Genomic DNA, 18,079 nt, shown 5'->3' with positions numbered 1-18,079 from the left:
AACTATTACCTATATTTATTGCTTAGAATTTTGGAATTTGAATTATAATCAGTGATTATTTCATATGTTTCAAATTCAAATCCTAATGATTTCTTCTTCCCTCTCTGCTGTTCAGCCTTTTCTATTTAAATAACTACCTTGAGGATGTTAAATGGATTCTTTTTCTTGGAAAATGTCTGTCTTCCAAATTATGTTATTTAGAGAATTATGATTTGATGTTTAAACTAGAATGTTTTCCAATAAACCGTCTTCTACTATATTTTAAAAGTAGTTTGAGAAGTGTAGAATATGGGTTTGTCAATAGACGGGTTCTACTAAGAAAATATGTACTCTGTCTTGACTCAATAAACTCATACTTAGTATGGTTCAGCTTCTTCATATTTACTTTTGCCCATATTAGAAAACAATTAGCTTACTAAACAAATTTGAGTATTTAGGGGTGGGGACTGGGGTGATCCTCTCTGAATCTTTCTCATTTGACTAAGAATTATAGGATATTTGATAACCATGTTTAAAAATGGAGATATCCAAATATTATTGTAAACACCCAATGATTTGTTTTACCTACAATACAAGTATTTTACTTGGTTGGCTTACATAGTAGCTAATAATATTTGTTAATGTAATTTAACTGCTGTGAACCTTTACTGAACAAATATTGAAATTTATTCAAGTCAAAGAAAGAGAATCTCTAATGACTTTTGTTAAAGCTTCTATTTAATAGTTAAGGAGAAAAGTTTGTATGACATACGAGATGCAATTAACAGTAGATTTTACATTTAATAAAAAGAAAGAAGCATACGTATTTGCTTTATTCATTCCATCATAATTTGCATTAGAGCTGTGGGTGTTTAATGAGCAAATTCCAACTAAAATGCTATATTGATTTTCTAGTGAACTTTGTAATAGTCATCTACCTTGGAAAAGCTCTGTGTTTACAATTGTTTTCTTTACTAAAAATGTTTGAGAGTTGCATATTGATTCTTTAAAAGTACTGAATTCTAGAAAAAGAATCAGGCTTTTCATAATCAACAAATTTCACATATAACCTGGTATAGTTGTTGAAATTATCATTTTGTAATACTTTTGGGAAACTTTTCATAACATTTATATAATGCATAATCAGATTTTGTGTGCGTGTGTGTTTTATGGTATTTAAAATTTTAACCTTAGAATATTCCTTTAAATGCACACATTATTCATATATTTAGAATTGATACAGCATTATAGAGGAAAAAAAACGGTTTCTCTTTATCACATAGGACCAAATAAACTCTTGATGTAAAGCATTTATCCTTAAGCATAGAGATAGTGAAAGTCACTCAGTCGTGTCCAACTCTTTGCGACCTCATGGACTATAGAGTCCATGGAATTCTCCAGGCCAGAATATTGGAGTGGTAGCCTTTCTCTTCTCCAGGGGATCTTCCCAACCCAGGGATCGAACCCAGGTCTCCTGCATTGCAGGCAGATTCTCTCCCAGCTGAGCCACAAGGGAAGCCCAATAATGTATTAAGTAAGTGTGCTATTTACCCCATTCAATTTTAATAAAGTAGAATTAAGCCACTGAAATAATGTTCTAATGTCACAGTAAGTTGGGAATTGCTGAGGCAAGCCACAAATATCAGGAAGCAAATTAAAGACAGGTGGGCATGAAAGAACTCTGATGGTCATAAGGCAACCAAGTATGTTAAGTAAGTCTATGCAGATGCTGAATATAAGAGTTAATATTTTGGAACTCTGGGGTTTTCATGTTGTCGTTTAGTCACTAAGTCATGTCTGACTCTTGTGACCCCTTGGACTGTAGTCCATCAGGCTCCTCTGTCCATGGGATTTCCCAGGCAAGCCTACTGGAGTGGGTTGCCATTTCCTTCTCCAAACGAGACATTAAAAGCCCTTAATAGTCACAGCCTTACCTTTTCAATCAAGTGTTATTGTATATAAAGTAGAACACAGCTTACATTAAATGTCACTTTATTAAGATCTCATCACATTATACAGAAGTGATAGAAGCCTGTTGCATTAAAAATTTAGTAAATAGTGCTTTGGGACTTTCCAGGTGGAGCTAAGTAGTAAAGAACCCGCCTGCCACTGCAGGAGACAAAAGAGGTTCAGTCCTTGCATCAGGAAGATCTCCTGGAGGAGGGCATGGCAGCCTGCTTCAGTATCCTTGGCTGGAGAATCCCAGGGACTGAGGAGCCTGACGGGCTACAGTCCACAGGGTGGCAAAGAGTTGGAGACAACTGAAATGACTTCGCACGCACACAAATTGTGTTTTGACCTTTTGATATGCCAGAATATTACAGGGCAGTAAAACATACATGTTAATTGGTACCTAGGTCACTGTTTAGCATCATTTTATTCATCTTATCTGACCTACAAATTAGAAGTATTTTATAATGTAAAAATTAAAAAATATCTTAGAGTATCATATTTTGTACAAATGTGATTTTATAGTATATTGTATAATATAGAATGTGTTCTGAATAAAATCTTACTCAATTCCCATTTGTACTTTTTCCATATCAATGAAAAAGCCTAAAAAGTAAGAAATTTTGAAATGATTATAGACAGCAATGATCCAAATTAATCAAAATTGCATTTTTAATGTGTCTAGAAATGAAGCTAAATTGTGAGACTGTGGGTTGAAGGTGGTGATGGTAGTGGTGGCATGGATATAATGTTTGTTGAGAAAGCTCTATGACCAAGAGCTTTTATATATCATCTCATTTCATTTTCCCTAATAACCATAAAATGATGGTATTCTATTCATTTTATACATCTGAACTGTGACTAAAATAATTTAAGAAATATAAAAAAAGCCAAGTTGCCTAACTTTATGGTGATAACACCTTGGATCTGAATCAAAGCCCATATTCTTCATAATATCTCATATTGTTTTCTCTAATCCCTTTCTAGGATTGTATACAACTAACGAGATTGTATACAGCTAACCAGAAATTATATACAACTAACAGGGGGAAATAAAATTCACTATTGTGTACTACATTATAGGCAAAAGTTTTTTTCAAAATAGCGTAATGAATTGATGCATACAAGCAGAATAGTATGGCCACAAACAAGCAGTTAACAGTAATGATATAGACTTAAAAACTATATGAAAATTATACTCGAAAGTAGTAGATCTTCCAAAAGCGATGTTTATAGCAAGAATTTCTTAACTTCATCTAAACTGTTGTTTAAAAGCATTTAATTTTATGCATGTGGATATCCAATTGTTCTAGCACAATTTGTTATGTAGTTTGCTTATCCATTCATCTGTTACCAGAAGTCTGAGGTGTTTCTGAGTTTTTACTATTATAAATAAAGATGCCATGAATATTTGTGTTTAAGTCTTTGCATGGACATAATCTTTAATTTTTTGGGGGGTAAATACTTTTGAATGGAGTAGCTGAATTTTCTCTAATGACTGAACATGTTGAACACCTTTTCTTGTGCTTATTACCATCAGTATATCTGATAAAAAGTCTTCAAGTTTTTTTCCCAATTTTGTTTCTTTTCCTTGTTATTGAACTTTGACAGTTTTTAAAATTACATTCTAGATGCAAGTCTTTTATCATATACATACTTTGCAGTTATTTTCTTCCAGTCTGTGGCTTCTCTCTTTTTTTTTCCTTATCAGCATCTTTGAAGATTGGAAATTCTTAATTGAATTAAATTGCATCATTTTTTTTTAGATTTCACATATAAAGGATAAGGTATAGGTTTAATGTGCTAGTTATATTTTTATAACATACATTAAAATGACATATAACTATTAAAAATGTATTTCACATCCTATATTTTGTGAACTGCTGACCTAGAAGAAATATAATGGTAGAGGATGCAGGAAGGTAGGCTAGAACTAGACTCCAGTTTTCCTTAAATGTTGGACTAAGATTCCCCATCCCCCTTGGAATCGATGTGGCAGCAGGAAGAAGAGTAACCGGTTTTCCTCAGAGTTTTATGAAGATTATCTTTTGATAGATGGAGGGGTACCTTAGTGAAGTCACCTGTCCTGTTTTTCTCTCCTTGAAAATTTGATACGTGCTTAAGTGTTTGTTATGAATTGAATCAGTTTTCTTTCTCTTTTCTGTTGCCCTTGCCTTAATTCAGGATTTCATTATTTCTCACCTGGACTCATAAAATCTAATGTTGGATTAAGGGGCATGTACAATCCAACAGCTTTTCTCTGATTGCTGTTTCAGACACTCTGAATGCTAATCTCTGGGTTTTCCCTCTAAAACACAGATCTGATCAATTTGTGCCTATTTTTCTAGAAGTCATTTCTCTAGGGTGGCATATTTACTTCTGGGTAGCTTTAAGTTCCGGGAGTTAGTGATGGACAGGGAGGCCTGGCGTGCTGCGATTCATGGGGTCACAAAGAGTCGGACACGACTGAGCGACTGAACTGAACTGAACTGAGCTTTAAGTTTCAGGGAAAGGGTTATTCTTGCGGGTTATTGATGTGAATTCTTTCATAGATCACTCCTGTGTCTCTCTATTGGAATCTGCTTCCATGTTGCCCCACCTATGAACAATTTCTCACCCGGAAGCCAGAATTCCTTTTTAAACTTATATGTGAGTCTGTCATTTCCTTGCTCGTAAACCTCCATTGCTACCATCATATTTTGTTGTTTAGTCTCTAAGTCATGTCTGATGCTTTGTAACAGATCTGAATTCCCTGCTATGACTTGCGGTGTGATCCCCAAGAACTCTCATCCTCTCTCACTGTGCTCCAGTCATATTGATGTTGTTTCACCAATATTCTAGGGCCTTAGTCGCAGTTTTTCTTCAACTTCATCTACTTTCAAATATAAATATGGTTTTCTTCCTTTATTTGAATGTACTGAAATGTCACTTATTTAAAAAGATCTTTTCTGACCACTCTTTCTAAAATAGTCTGCTCTAATCCACATGTACCAAATCACTCTCTTTTCTATGTATTTTCCTTTAAAGCAATATGTCTCCATACCTACCTATCTAATTTTTGGTCTGTTTTTCTCACTATTGTCTGTTTTCCTGTAATGGAATGTATACTGCAGGGTGATAAGGACTTCTAGGACCACTATATTCATATTCCTTAAAACTGGATTGATGACTGCCACAGGAACTATATAAATATTTGATGAATTAATTAATTTATTGAATATTTATCTTGCCTCAGGCTCAGCTTCTTAGAAATGGTTGTGCCTTTTGTTTTACCATTGCATGTTCCATTTTACACTCTATTATGGAAAAGATATAGTTGATTTTTTTCTCAGGGTTTCTTTTTTACTCCTTATATTTTAAGTAATAAAAAAGTAACTATCTTGGTTAAAAGTATATTAATCTATGACAAATCTTGGTACAAAACTCAGTATTCTGTGACCTAAAGGAATGTTTCAAATGTCTTTCCTAAGTTTATTTTGTGGTTTGACAGTATAAATAAATGTGCTTCAGTGATATAAGTATTTGAGTCCCTTTCTAAAATTGCAGTGACATTTTAAGTAATGTAAGATTTCAAGTAGAAATTCAGCTTGAGAAATGACAATTTCAGATAACATATGAGCTCCTTCGATAGTGCTGCAGAAATTTAAATGAAGTCATTTGTATTGTAATCAATATAAATGGTGCCTCTGGAGATGTGCTGTGCTAAACTAGTGTGCACCCATGTCCTCACCTCTTTCCTCTCCTTTCATCATCTTACTGAGGTAACTACTGTCCTGAACTTGGTGTTTATCATTTTCATGTTCATTTGAATATTTTTATTAATTGTGTCTATCCACAATAGTTAGATTTGCTTTATTTTGCAACTTCCTGTATTTTTCAGATTTTCATTTTTGAGATTTGTCCATTTGTCTATAGTTAATTCATTTTATGGAGAAGGAAATGGCAACCCTCATTTTAAACCCACTCATTTTAAATGCTGCATTGTATTCCACTTTTAATGTATAGAAATTTATTCCTGCTCCAATTATTCTACATTAGGTTATTTGTAGGTTTTTGTTATTATATAATGTTGAGATAAACATTTTTATACATGCTTCCTAAACATTTTTATACTTCTTTCCTTGTGCTCATGTGCAAGAATTTTTCATGTGCTTCATACCAAAGAGATTAGCCAGGTTATAAACCAGGCACAGCTTCAGCATTGCCAAATTGCTCTTCAGATGGTTATAGAAATATATACGCCTATCTGCAATATATTTGAGTGTTTCCGTTATTTCACAAGCTCAATATTTTTTATTATTTAATGTTTTAATTTTTTATTTTATGGGTATGAAATGGTATCTCACTTTTGCAGTAGCTTTAAAAGAATGTTTTCTCAAGTGGTTAATTGACGCTAATTCAGTTGAATAAAAGAATTTTTTTTTATTTTTGCTAAAAGTATGCATTTTCTTCTGTATTCTCTAATTTTGAATTATGTATTTTGGTAGCTCTGGTTGAAGAGGTGTATCTTGCACAGAAAGAACGTGATGAAGCTATTATGTCTCGACTGCAGTTAGCCAATGAGGAGAGAGATGAAGCAATTGCACGAGCCAAGCATATGGAAATGTCTCTAAAATTGTACGTATGCTTGTAAAACCACATATGACATCAGGAGCATTTATAAAGTGCATGAATTATGTGATGGTTACATGTTCAAAAATGTTATAATTACAGTGGTAAATTCCATATCCCCGGGCTTTCTCTAGGACTTTTGTCATGCTAGTAGTTTTCAGTCACTAAACGAAAGGCAGAGAGGGATGAAGAAAGGGAAACATTCAGTAAAGTGACTTTATTTCTTCACAGTGCTGTTGCTGATGCCCTTACTCTGCTTTCTTTTGTGACTCCTCTTTTCTTCCTCTCCTTATTATTATCTCCTTCTTGATTTATTTCAGCTCTCTGGGTTTTTTTTAACTGCTTTCTGCTTGCTGTGCTCATTTATAGTCTCCAGTACTTTTTACTTCTTTTAGTTGTCTTAAACTTAATGACACCTGAAATAGGGTAGAGCCTGAGAATCTACATTTCTAGCAGGCAATCCAGGTGATTCTGATATAGAGAAATACTGGACCACACTTAGAGAAACTTGGGTCAGGAAGATCCCCTGGAGAAGGGAATGGCTACCCACTCCAGTATTCTTGCCTGGAGAATCCTATGGACAGAGGAGCCTGTCAGGCCATAGTCCATAGGGTCACAAAGAGTCAGACATGACCTAGCAACTAACACTTTCACTTTTTTAGAGAAACAGTGCACTGGAAAGAAGTACTTCAATTTTAATGTGCACTCTAGTCATGGGAGAATATTGTTAAAATGCAGATTCCTGATAGACAGGTCTGGAGCAGGGCCTGAGATTCTGCCTTTTGCCAAGCTCCCAGATCATGCAAATGATGCTAATCTGAGAAGTCCACTTTGGGTAGAAAGCTCCCAGATCATGCAAATGATGCTAATCTAAGAAGTCCACTTTGGGTAGAAAGGCCCTAGAGCATCTATAGACTATAATAATGTAGTATTTTATGTTGATCCCTCCGTATATTTATTGAATGTTTCTTTTGCCCAGCGTTGTTGTAGACTCTCTGAGGGATCACAGTCAAATACTAATTAAAACATGGTGGGAAGTTCCCTAGCAGTCTGGTGGTTAGGACTCTATGCTTCCACTGCAGAAGGCACATGTTTGATCCCTGGTTGGGGATCTAAGATCCCACAAGCCACATGGTGTGGACAAAAAAGCCAAAAACGTACAAAAAAAGTGGTGGTTTATTTGATAGCAAGCATTAAATAATTAATATTGCAGTGCTCAGGTTGTGACTAGATAGCATGATTTGGTTTTGTTTATATTATTTTTTGTTTATGTTTTTTGAAGGCTCATTCAAAAAGTAGATAGACTCGTTATAAACATTAAATTCACTGTCAAATAAAAATAAAGGAAAAAATATTAGGTAAATTCTACACTGCCAATAGGGAAACATTATTCCAAACATTTTTCTTTGCTTATATAAACTACTGTCTGAAAGGATAGATGGTTGATAATTGAATAGATGCTTGCAACATGCTAAGTTGCTAAAGTTGTATCCAACTCTTTACAGCCCTATGGACTGTAGCCCGTCTGGCTTGCTGTCCGTGTAATTCTCCAGGCAAGAATACTGGAGTGGGTTACCATTTCCTTCTTCAGAGGATCTTCCTGACCCAGGGATTGAACCTGCATCCCCTGTGTCTCCTGCATCACAGGCAGATTCTTTACCACTGAGCAACCAGGGAAGCCCAATAGAATTAATTTGATAAAAATTAGTTATTTTCTACATTCTGTTTTATATGAGAGGCATTATATTATCAAGGTGAAGAGCATAGATTCCACACCCAGTTAACTGTCTTTGAATTTTGACTCTGCTTCTTAGCTGTACAACCATGGACAAACCATTCAGTTTCTGGAACTACAAAATGTGGAAGTAGTGGCTGTTTTTATATTGGTTGTTATGAGGACTAAATGATTTAATAAGTATTGAAAAGTACTTGTAGCAGTTCTGTATAAATATTACTTGAATTTAAGAGTAATAATCAGTTGTGAAACTGAAGAAAACTTTGAACCTGAGGCACTGTTTTCTCCCAGAGATTGAACCCAGGTCTTCTGCATTGCAGGCAGATTCTTTACCATCTGAGACACCACGGAAGCCCCATTTTCTCTTAGTAAGATATATCAATTCCCTAAGGATCCTTTTAAATTTAAAAAAAGAGACCGAAAAACGTTCTCATAAATATTTTTTATGTAGTGTTTTAGTTAAACAATATTCAGCTATAAAATAGTTCATAAACAATATTCAGCTATGAAATAATGACTCAGCTATGAAATAATAATTTTAAACTCCTTTTTTTATTTTTCTTTATGAATTCTACTTTCCAAAATTTTATAAAGTTACATTGGATACAATAGCCAAAGTGCTTCTCTGGGTTTAACCTTAATTTTCTAGTTTAAAGAACTAAGAATCATTGCTGGAACTTTTATCATATGTGGCATTTTTATACCTGAGTTCTTTTTTTATTTTATTTATATATTTTTCTCTTTATTATTATTATTATTATTATTTACTTTACAATATTGTGTTGGTTTTGCCATACATCAATATGCATCCGCCACAGGTGTACATGTGTTCCCCATCCTGAACCCCCCTCCCACCTCCCTCCCCATCCCATCCCTCTGGGTCATGCCAGTGCACCAGCCCCAAGCCTCCTGTATCCTGCATTGAACCTGGACTGGCGATTCGTTTCTTATATGATATTATACATGTTTTAATGCCATTCTCCCAAATCATCCCCCCCTCCCTCTCCCACAGAGTCCAAAAGACAGTTCTATACATCTGTGTCTCTTTTGCTGTCTTGCATACAGGGTTGTCGTTACCATCTTTTTAAATTCCATATATATGTGTTAGCATACTGTATTGGTGTTTTTCTTTCTGGCTTACTTCACTCTGTATAATAGGCTCCAGTTTCATCCACCTCATTAGAACTGATGCAAATGTATTCTTTTTAATGGCTGAGTAATACTCCATTGTGTATATGTACCACAGCTTTCTTATCCATTCATCTGCTGATGGGCATCTAGGTTGCTTCCATGTCCTGGCTATTATAAACAGTGCTGCGATGAACATTGGGGTACATGTGTCTCTTTCCCTTCTGGTTTCCTCAGTGTGTATGCCCAGCAGTGGGATTGCTGGGTCATAAGGCAGGTCTATTTCCAGTTTTTTAAGGAATCTCCACACTGTTCTCCATAGTGGCTGTACTAGTTTGCATTCCCACCAACAGTGTAAGAGGGTTCCCTTTACTCCACATCCTCTCCAACATTTATTGCTTGTAGACTTTTGGATCACAGCCATTCTGACTGGCGGGAAATGGTACCTCATTGTGGTTTTGATTTGCATTTCTGTTATAATGAGTGATGTTGAGCATCTTTTCATGTGTTTGTTAGCCATCTGTATGTCTTCTTTGGAGAAATGTCTATTTAGTTCTTTGGCCCATTTTTTGATTGGGTCGTTTATTTTTCTGAAATTGAGCTGCAGGAGTTGCTTGTATATTTTTGAGATTAGTTGTTTATCAGTTGCTTCATTTGCTATTATTTTCTCCCATTCTGAAGGCTGTCTTTTCACCTTGCTTATAGTTTGTTTTGTTGTGCAGAAGCTTTTGATTTTAATTAGATCCCATTTGTTTATTTTCGCTTTTATCCTGAGAACATCATAGAACACCTGACTCCAGGGAACATTAAGCGATAGGAGGTCATCAAACGTACCTACACTGAAACCAAGCACCACCCAAAGGCCAACAAGTTCCAGAGCAAGGCATACCACACAAATTCTCCAGCAACACAGTAACACAACCCTGAGCTTCAATATACAGGCTGCCGAAAGTTACTCCAAATCCACTGACATCTTATAACTCGTTACTAGACACTTCATTGCACTCCAGAGAGAAGAAATCCAGCTCCACGCACCAGAACACTGACACAAACTTCCCTAACCAAGAAACCTTGACAAGCCACCGATATAACCCCATCCACAGCAAGGAAACTCCAGTACCTGAGTTCTTTATTGTGGGAAATTCCTGGGTAACCAGATTTCATTTTCAAATAGTCTTTTAAGGAGGGGTTTATAAATACTTTATTCTAAACTTTAATATGCTCCAGACTGGCTGTTTATTATCCTTATATTCAAAGTGGTTATGAATAAAATTCTTTGCTCAAGTATTTTTCATTCTAAACATTGTAAAAAATGTTACTGACTTTTCTGACATCAAGTTTGTCTGAAAAGAAGTCTAGTGTCAATCATATTCCTTTTTCCCTCACTTAAAGGTAGTTTATTTTTTCCTGCCTGGATACCAGAAGGATTTTCCTTTATTCTTGAAGTAGAACAACTTAATCAGGATGTTTGTGTTGATTATTATGTAATAATATTTTTAGAATCACAGCATGCCTTTTCTAAAGGCTATTTGATTCTTTCTTTATTTCAGGGAAATTTTAGATTTTTTAATTTAATTTTATTTTTGGTTTTCTATTTTTTTTAAATTTTTTAATATAAATTTATGTATTTTAATTGGAGGCTAATTATTTTACAATATTGTATTAGCTTTGTGGTTTTCTATTTTAGAGACTTTGGTTATTATTATAGGCACTTTGGTTCTCATCTATTATCAATTCAATAATTATTTTAATTCCTGTTTTTTTCCTGTGCATTCATTGTGACAGTCTCAAGCCTTTCCTGTATGTTAGTACTTCCAGTTTTACAATCCCATCGCCTGTTCTTTCTACTTCATTTATTAAATATTTGTCTGTTTATTTATTCTCAATGTTTCCTCAGGCTTTCTTTTCTTTTTAAAATTATATCAATTTCAGGTCTATCCTTTAGTTTTCAGTTTTCCTCTTCATCTGCTCTTTTGTTTTGGCATCTTCTCTTTGAAATTTGTTTTGTTGAATTCATGTTCTTATGCTTTTCTAGAATGTCAACCATTAATGGGTCAACTTCCTTCTTGGTCAGTGTTATCTTTTATATTGTGATCTTTATCTCATCTGCATAATACTTGGTCATGTGTTTGTGGTAAATTCATAGTTGACTTGTCATTTCTTTTTTATCTTGCTCATACTTAAATTGTCAAGAACTTTTATCTGTTTTGAAATGGTGCAAATGAATTTTCCTTGATAAATATTTCATATTATTTGACACCTGTTTGCCTTCTCCTCTGACTCTTGGCTAGGTGTTGCTTCTGGGCCACCTTTCTACATTGCCCTGGGGCAGTGGGGTAGGGGCAGAGGTTGGGAAGACCTCTTTGGGGTTGAATACCCATTTTGTTTGAGATCCTGTCCCCTGCTGTGGAGTTTTGTTTGGTGTCTTGCACGGCGCTAAGGGGCCATTCTGTCTCTTCTTGTGAATATCCTGATGCCATGGAGTAGTACTTTGGGGCTTTTATTTGTTACACCAGTGTAGTAAAAAGAAACAGGCAAACAGAATGGCCAGCCCTGGTGATTTTTGCTTCATCTGTAAAGATTCTTAGTAATACAGAAAGATTTTCTTAACTTTTCTTTGGGCTGTCTACTCAACCCAGGTTATTTCTAAGCTGTGTGGTATTAGTGAAAAATTCCTAGGATTTGGTAAGGTCACTGTCTTTTCTCAATACCTATTTTCATGTGTAAAAAGATAAGTTAGTTTAACCAGTTCAAAATCATTTTTCCACCCTCCACCTTGTCCTTACTTTAAAAAATTGCTACATGATATCCTGCTTCCTCTACAGTTTGATTAATTTTTATCTTCTGTTCAAGTGGTATGTGATGGGGTAGATGGATTTGTGTTCAGATTTCACTCCACTGTCTTTGCTGCTGCTAAGTCGCTTCAGATCAGATCAGATCAGATCAGTCGCTCAGTCATGTCCGACTCCTTGCGACCCCATGAATTGCAGCACACGAGGCCTCCCTGTCCATCACCAACTCCGGGAGTTCACTGAGACCCATGTCCATCGAGTCAATGATGCCATCCAGCCATCTCATCCTCCGTCATCCCCTTCTCCTCCTGCCCCCAATCCCTCCCAGGATCAGAGTCTTTTCCAATGAGTCAACTCTTCACATGAGGTGGCCAAAGTACTGGAGTTTCAGCTTTAGCATCATGCCTTCCAAAGAAATCCCAGGGCTGATCTCCTTCAGAATGGACTGGTTGGATCTCCTTGCAGTCCAAGGGACTCAGTTGTGTCCAACTCTGTGCGACCCCATAGACAGCAGCCCACCAGGCTCCCCCGTCCCTGGGATTCTCCAGGCAAGAACACTGGAGTGGGTTGCCATTTCCTTCTCCAATGCATGAAAGTGAAAAGTGAAAGGGAAGTTGCTCAGTTATGTCCGACTCTTAGCGACCTCATGGACTGCAGCCTACCAGGCTCCTCCATCCATGGGATTTTCCAGACAAGAGTACTGGAGTGGAGTGCCATTGCCACTGTCTTTACTTGGACTTTTTTTTTGAATAAACTTTTCATTTTAGAATACTTTCAGATTTATAGAAAAGTTGTGAAGATAATACAAAGTTTATATAATGCTCACCCACTTTCTTTTATTGCTGCCTTTTGTATTACTATGATATATATGTCACAGGAGAGAAATCAACATTGTTATAGAACTATTTACTATAGGCCATACGGACTTTCCTGGTGGCTCAGAGGGTGAAGCGTTTGCCTGCAATGCAGGAGACCCGGGTTCGATTCCTGGGTCAGGAAGAGCCCCTGAAGAAGGAAATGGCAACCCACTCCAGTACCCTTGCCTGGAAAATCCCATGGACGGAGAAGCCTGGTAGGCTACAGTCCATGGGGTCATAAAGAGTCGGATACGACTGAGCGACTTCAGTTCACTTCATACTTTATTCAGATTTCACTACTTTCTCTAATGTCCTTTTTATTTTCCATGATCCTATCCAGGATTCCATAGGCATTTAGTTACTGTGTCTCCATTGCCTACTCTGGTCTGTGACATTTTCTCAGACTTTCCTTGTTTTTGATGATGTGACAGTTTTTTGGAGTACTGGTCAGGTATTTTATAGAATGTTCCTCAATTTCAGTTTTTCTGAAGTTTTTCTCATGATTAGACTGATGTAATGGTTTTATGGGACAAATAGTACAGAAGTGAAATGCCATGTTTAATCACATCATTTCAAGATTATATTCTGTCAACGTGACTTTCAGCCGGGGATGTTAATTTTGGTCTCCCAGTCAAGGTAGTGCTTGCCATGTTTCTTTACTGCAAAGTTACCCACATTCCTCTTTTATCCTCTTTTATACTTTTATTCCTCTTTTAAACTCTTTGAAGCAGATCACTAAAGTGCAGCCTGTACTCAATGGTGGGGCTGGAGAGTGTGGACTAGGAGGTTAAGTTTTTTTGGTTGTGCTGGGTCTTCATTGCAGCATGCAGGCATCTCTGGTTGTGGTGCATGGGCTTAGTTGCCCCGCAGCATGTGGGGTCTTAGTTCCATGACCAGGGATCCAGCCCTGCATTAGAAGGCAGATTCTTAACCACTGAACCACCAGGGAAGTCCTGGTTAATTGAGTTTGCCTTTCTTAGTAGAGAATATCTATATAAATTATTTGTGATTCTTCAATATAGGAGATTTTTATCCCTCATTTATGTGTTTAGTTATGTCAGTATAGACTCACTGACATTCATTTAATACTTTGACTTGTAATCAAATTCTGTGTTATTCTGTTTCTTGGGGTGTTCCAGTTTTGACATTGGAAACTCTCTCAGGTGATTCCTGTATGCCTTTGGCTTGTTCTCATCCTTTTGGTTTTTGAACATTTTCTTACTTTCTGGCACTATAAAACATATAAAATGTTTTATGAAAGGGATGTGCCCACCCAGCAATGAATCAGAATTCTCATTGCTTACCATCCTTGCCAGGATTTGTAATTGTCCTTTTTGTTTGGTTAGGTTTCCTATTTTGGCCATTTAGCCATTCTCTAATAACAGATGATACTGAGCTGGTAAATGTTTATTTACCAGCTGTGTATCTTCTTTGGTAAAGTGTCTGTTCAGATATTTGACCAGTTTTTGAAGTTGTATTGTTTTCTTTTGTTAATTTTAAGTGTTCTTTATGCATTCTGTATGTGAGTCCTTTTTCAGATAGGTGGTTTTCAAATATTTTCTTGCAGCCCATATTTTTGGTCTCTCAACAATGTGTTTAGCAGAATATAAGTTTAAATTTTGATAAAATCCAACTTATTGGTTTTTCTTTTATGTTTTGTACTTTTGGTATTGAATCTAAAACTCAGTGCCACATGTTAGGTCACACCAAATTTTCTCCTGTGTTTTCTTCTAGAATTTATAAATTTCATGTTTTACATGTAGGTCTATAATTCATTTTTAATTGATTTTTGTGTACGGTGGTACATGGTACATATAGTTTTACATCAGGACATTTATTTATTCCAGCACCATTTGTGAAAAGGATATCATTTCTCCACTAATTTCCTTTGCACCTTTGCCAAAAATCAATCGACTATATTCATGTGGGTTAATTTCAGGACTTTCTTTTCTGTTCCATTGATCTGTGAGTCTGTCACTGTCATTGCCAGTACCACACACTCCTGATTGCTAAATCTTGAAATCAGATGGCATCCTTCTAAACCTTGCTCTTTTACTATAGAATTATTTTGACTATTCTGGTACATTTGCCTTTCCATATACCTTGCAGAATCAGTTTGATTTTTATCTACAAAAACAGTTGTTGGGGCCGAATGTGTTTAATCATACTCTTCAAATAGATACCTTTTTTCTTATTTCAATAATGCAGCTATTAATACCTTTAGAACTCTTCTTTAGGGATTTGTAAGTATTATTAGCTTCAACTTATCAACCATTCACAGTATTACACTTCACATATAATTTATGACCATAAATCTTTTATGTAGATTGATCATCATTTTTTATATCATTTTTATTTGTGCATTGTTGATTTACAATGTTGTGTTAGTTTCAGGTGTACAGCAGAGTGAATCTGTTATACATACACATATGTGCTCTGCTGTGTGTGCTCGGTCATGTCCAGCTCAGCGACCCCAGGGACTGTAGCCCACCAGACTCCTCTGTTCGTGGAATTTTCCAGGCAAGAATACTGGAGTGGGTTGCCATTTCCTCCTCCAGGAGATCACCAATTTTAATCATGAATTTTGCTTATAAATAGATTTGAGTGTGTTTTGAAATGAAATTTGCCTGAAAAAGATTTAAAATCAGTTTTTTATGTAGCGTCACAACTCATTGAGGTAGGTGATATTCAGGCTTTATAGGTGAGCAAACTTAAGAGTGATCGCCTGCCTGCCTAAGGAGTCACAGTAAGTCATGTGTCGTAGCTACCTCAGATCTCTTCAGGCAACTCAAACTTATCATATCCAAAAATGGAATTATTAATTTATTTTTCAAACCTGATTCTCCTTAATTCCCTCTACCAATCAGTGGCATAACCACTCTCCCACATATCCAAACCAAAACTTCTTCCTCAGAATTCCTCTTAGATTGGTCTCTTAGTTTTGTTCATTCTATCTCTTTTTTTCCCTTGCAAATATCACTTGCTTTATGGACTAGATGGTCAGTTCATTCTGTCTCTTTAAAAGATGGATCTAAATTGAACCTTCTTTAAATTTTTTAGCCTCCATTGTCTATTTTCATTTGTATTTATGTTTTGTTATAGTTTTTATTACAGTACATGAAAATCAGGCTTCTTTGAGGTACAACCTTTTTCATTTTGTTCTAGGTAGAGTTCATATTGAGGGAAGAATGGGGAAGGGAGTAAAGGAAAACAGTCCTATCCTGAGCCTTCTCTTTTAGTTACTTAGTCCATTCAATAAATACTTACTGAATATGTGCTAAGTGTCAGGTACACTGCTAGTTGCTGGGAACACAGCATTATGGTCTCAGTTAAGATCAGTATCAGGTAAATAATTACATAAATATTTAAAATAATTTCAAGTGATAAAGAATTTTTAGTTCCTAGGAAAAGTTTATAAACAGCTCCTACTTTATTACAGTCTAGGGTTTCAGGTAAGGGGATCAGGACTAATACATAAGAAGCAAGAACAACAGCAGCAACAAATAGCATGTCAGTACAGTTTTATGGTGCTATGGAGGTTCCTTTCTAGTTAGCTGAGGTCTATGAACTCTGAACCTCAATAGTGCATTTTAGACTAAATTTTTGTTAAGATAGAACCAATTTATAACTAAGGTTTGCTTGAATGAAAGGCATATTTAGAAGCATTGTGTATAAGAAGAAAATACATGAATTATTTTACATCTCTCTCTTTTTTAAAAAGGGTTTTGCATCTTTATTTCTCTAAACAACGACCTTTTTCCTTGGTTTGAGAGATAGTGCTCTACTTTCCCATATCAATGGGATATGATAGTTATTCTCAATTTGAACTTTGTCTTTCCTTTGGTCTCATAATAGCATATATGCTCGGTTGCTCAGTTGTGTCTGACTCTTTGTGACCCCATGAACTGTAGCATGCCAGGCTCCTCTGTCCATGGAATTTCCTAGGCAAGAATACTGGAGTGGGTTGCCATTTCCATTTCCTTCTCCAACATTTCTTTTTTAATTCCTCATTTCTTGCTTCCTGTAGTCTGGAAATTCCTTCCTTCTCTTTTCTCTTACCATTTTTTCACTTCTGATCTACTTTGCATCTTTCTGTATAATGTTTGTCTTGTCTTATTATTCTGTCATTTCTCTGCTTTCCCTTACTCCCTGAATTTTTAATGCTTTTTTGTCTCTTTTGCTTCTATCCAAAACTAGGAAAAAATAAAAAGGATTCAATGTAAAATGACTTTTGTAGCATGCCAACGTAGACATGCGTGCATATGAATATTCCACCTTTTGAGATCATGATATCTTTTTTCAATCTGTTATTATTGGTGTATTTTTTTATACCATATTAAAGGTGGCACTGTGTAAAAAATAAGACTTAGAGAAAAAAGCAAATACTTTAGGATTTTCTGATAAGCTGATCATTAATTAGTTTTATCATTTGGGGTCAAAGTTTTGCTTCTTCCCATTGAACAAGGTAAATGACTCTAGGTTCAGAAGGAAAAGATGTTATATTGACTGATTTAGGAATAAATCAAGAAATGTGACATTTCGTGCATGAGTCTTTTCACTTAGAGTGTAAGGTTGTCAGTCAGAATTTGCATGGTATAGGAAATCAATTGAAACTTGAGCCCATGGACATTTACTTCAGCAATATTCTTACTGATTATCATGACTGTCTAATTAGACTGTTATAGGAATAATTTAGAGTTTATGAAAGATTGAGGTTCTTTTGTTTAACTGTAAACTTCCTATTAAAATATAATGTATAATTTGTCAGCTATATTTCATATGACAACTATTATTTTGTCTTTATTAAGCAAATAAAACTTTTATGTTGTACACGCTGCTAGTAAACCTTAAGCCAGCCTAAAAAGTCATTTTACATAGAAAGTTGAATGTCTTATATAACTGTTTCAAATTGCTTCAGTTTTTTAAAGGTAAGTTGTTTGTCTAATTTTTGTTTTCATTAGTGATACAGTATATTATGTACTTACCATAGAACTATATTTAATCTTCTGGAAGCCACTTTTGTTGAT

At 35.5% G+C, this 18,079-nt stretch overlaps 1 protein-coding gene across 7 annotated transcripts in view; it reads left to right on the top strand.

Annotated features, from left to right (window-relative positions):
- Nucleotides 1-18,079, top strand: part of MIPOL1 (mirror-image polydactyly 1) — a 332,144-nt gene that overhangs the window by 95,083 nt on the left and 218,982 nt on the right. For all 7 annotated transcript variants that reach the window (XM_044932758.2, XM_044932757.2, XM_044932756.2 and 4 more), the window contains one exon: nt 6,417-6,546. In XM_044932758.2, coding sequence (XP_044788693.1) covers nt 6,417-6,546 — 130 coding nt within the window. The remainder of the gene's footprint in view (nt 1-6,416; nt 6,547-18,079) is intronic.

The sequence above is a fragment of the Bubalus bubalis genome, chromosome 20 (assembly GCF_019923935.1).
Source record: "Bubalus bubalis isolate 160015118507 breed Murrah chromosome 20, NDDB_SH_1, whole genome shotgun sequence".
In the NCBI taxonomy this organism is placed as follows: domain Eukaryota; kingdom Metazoa; phylum Chordata; class Mammalia; order Artiodactyla; family Bovidae; genus Bubalus; species Bubalus bubalis.
This window is presented reverse-complemented; position numbering and strand designations above follow the sequence as displayed.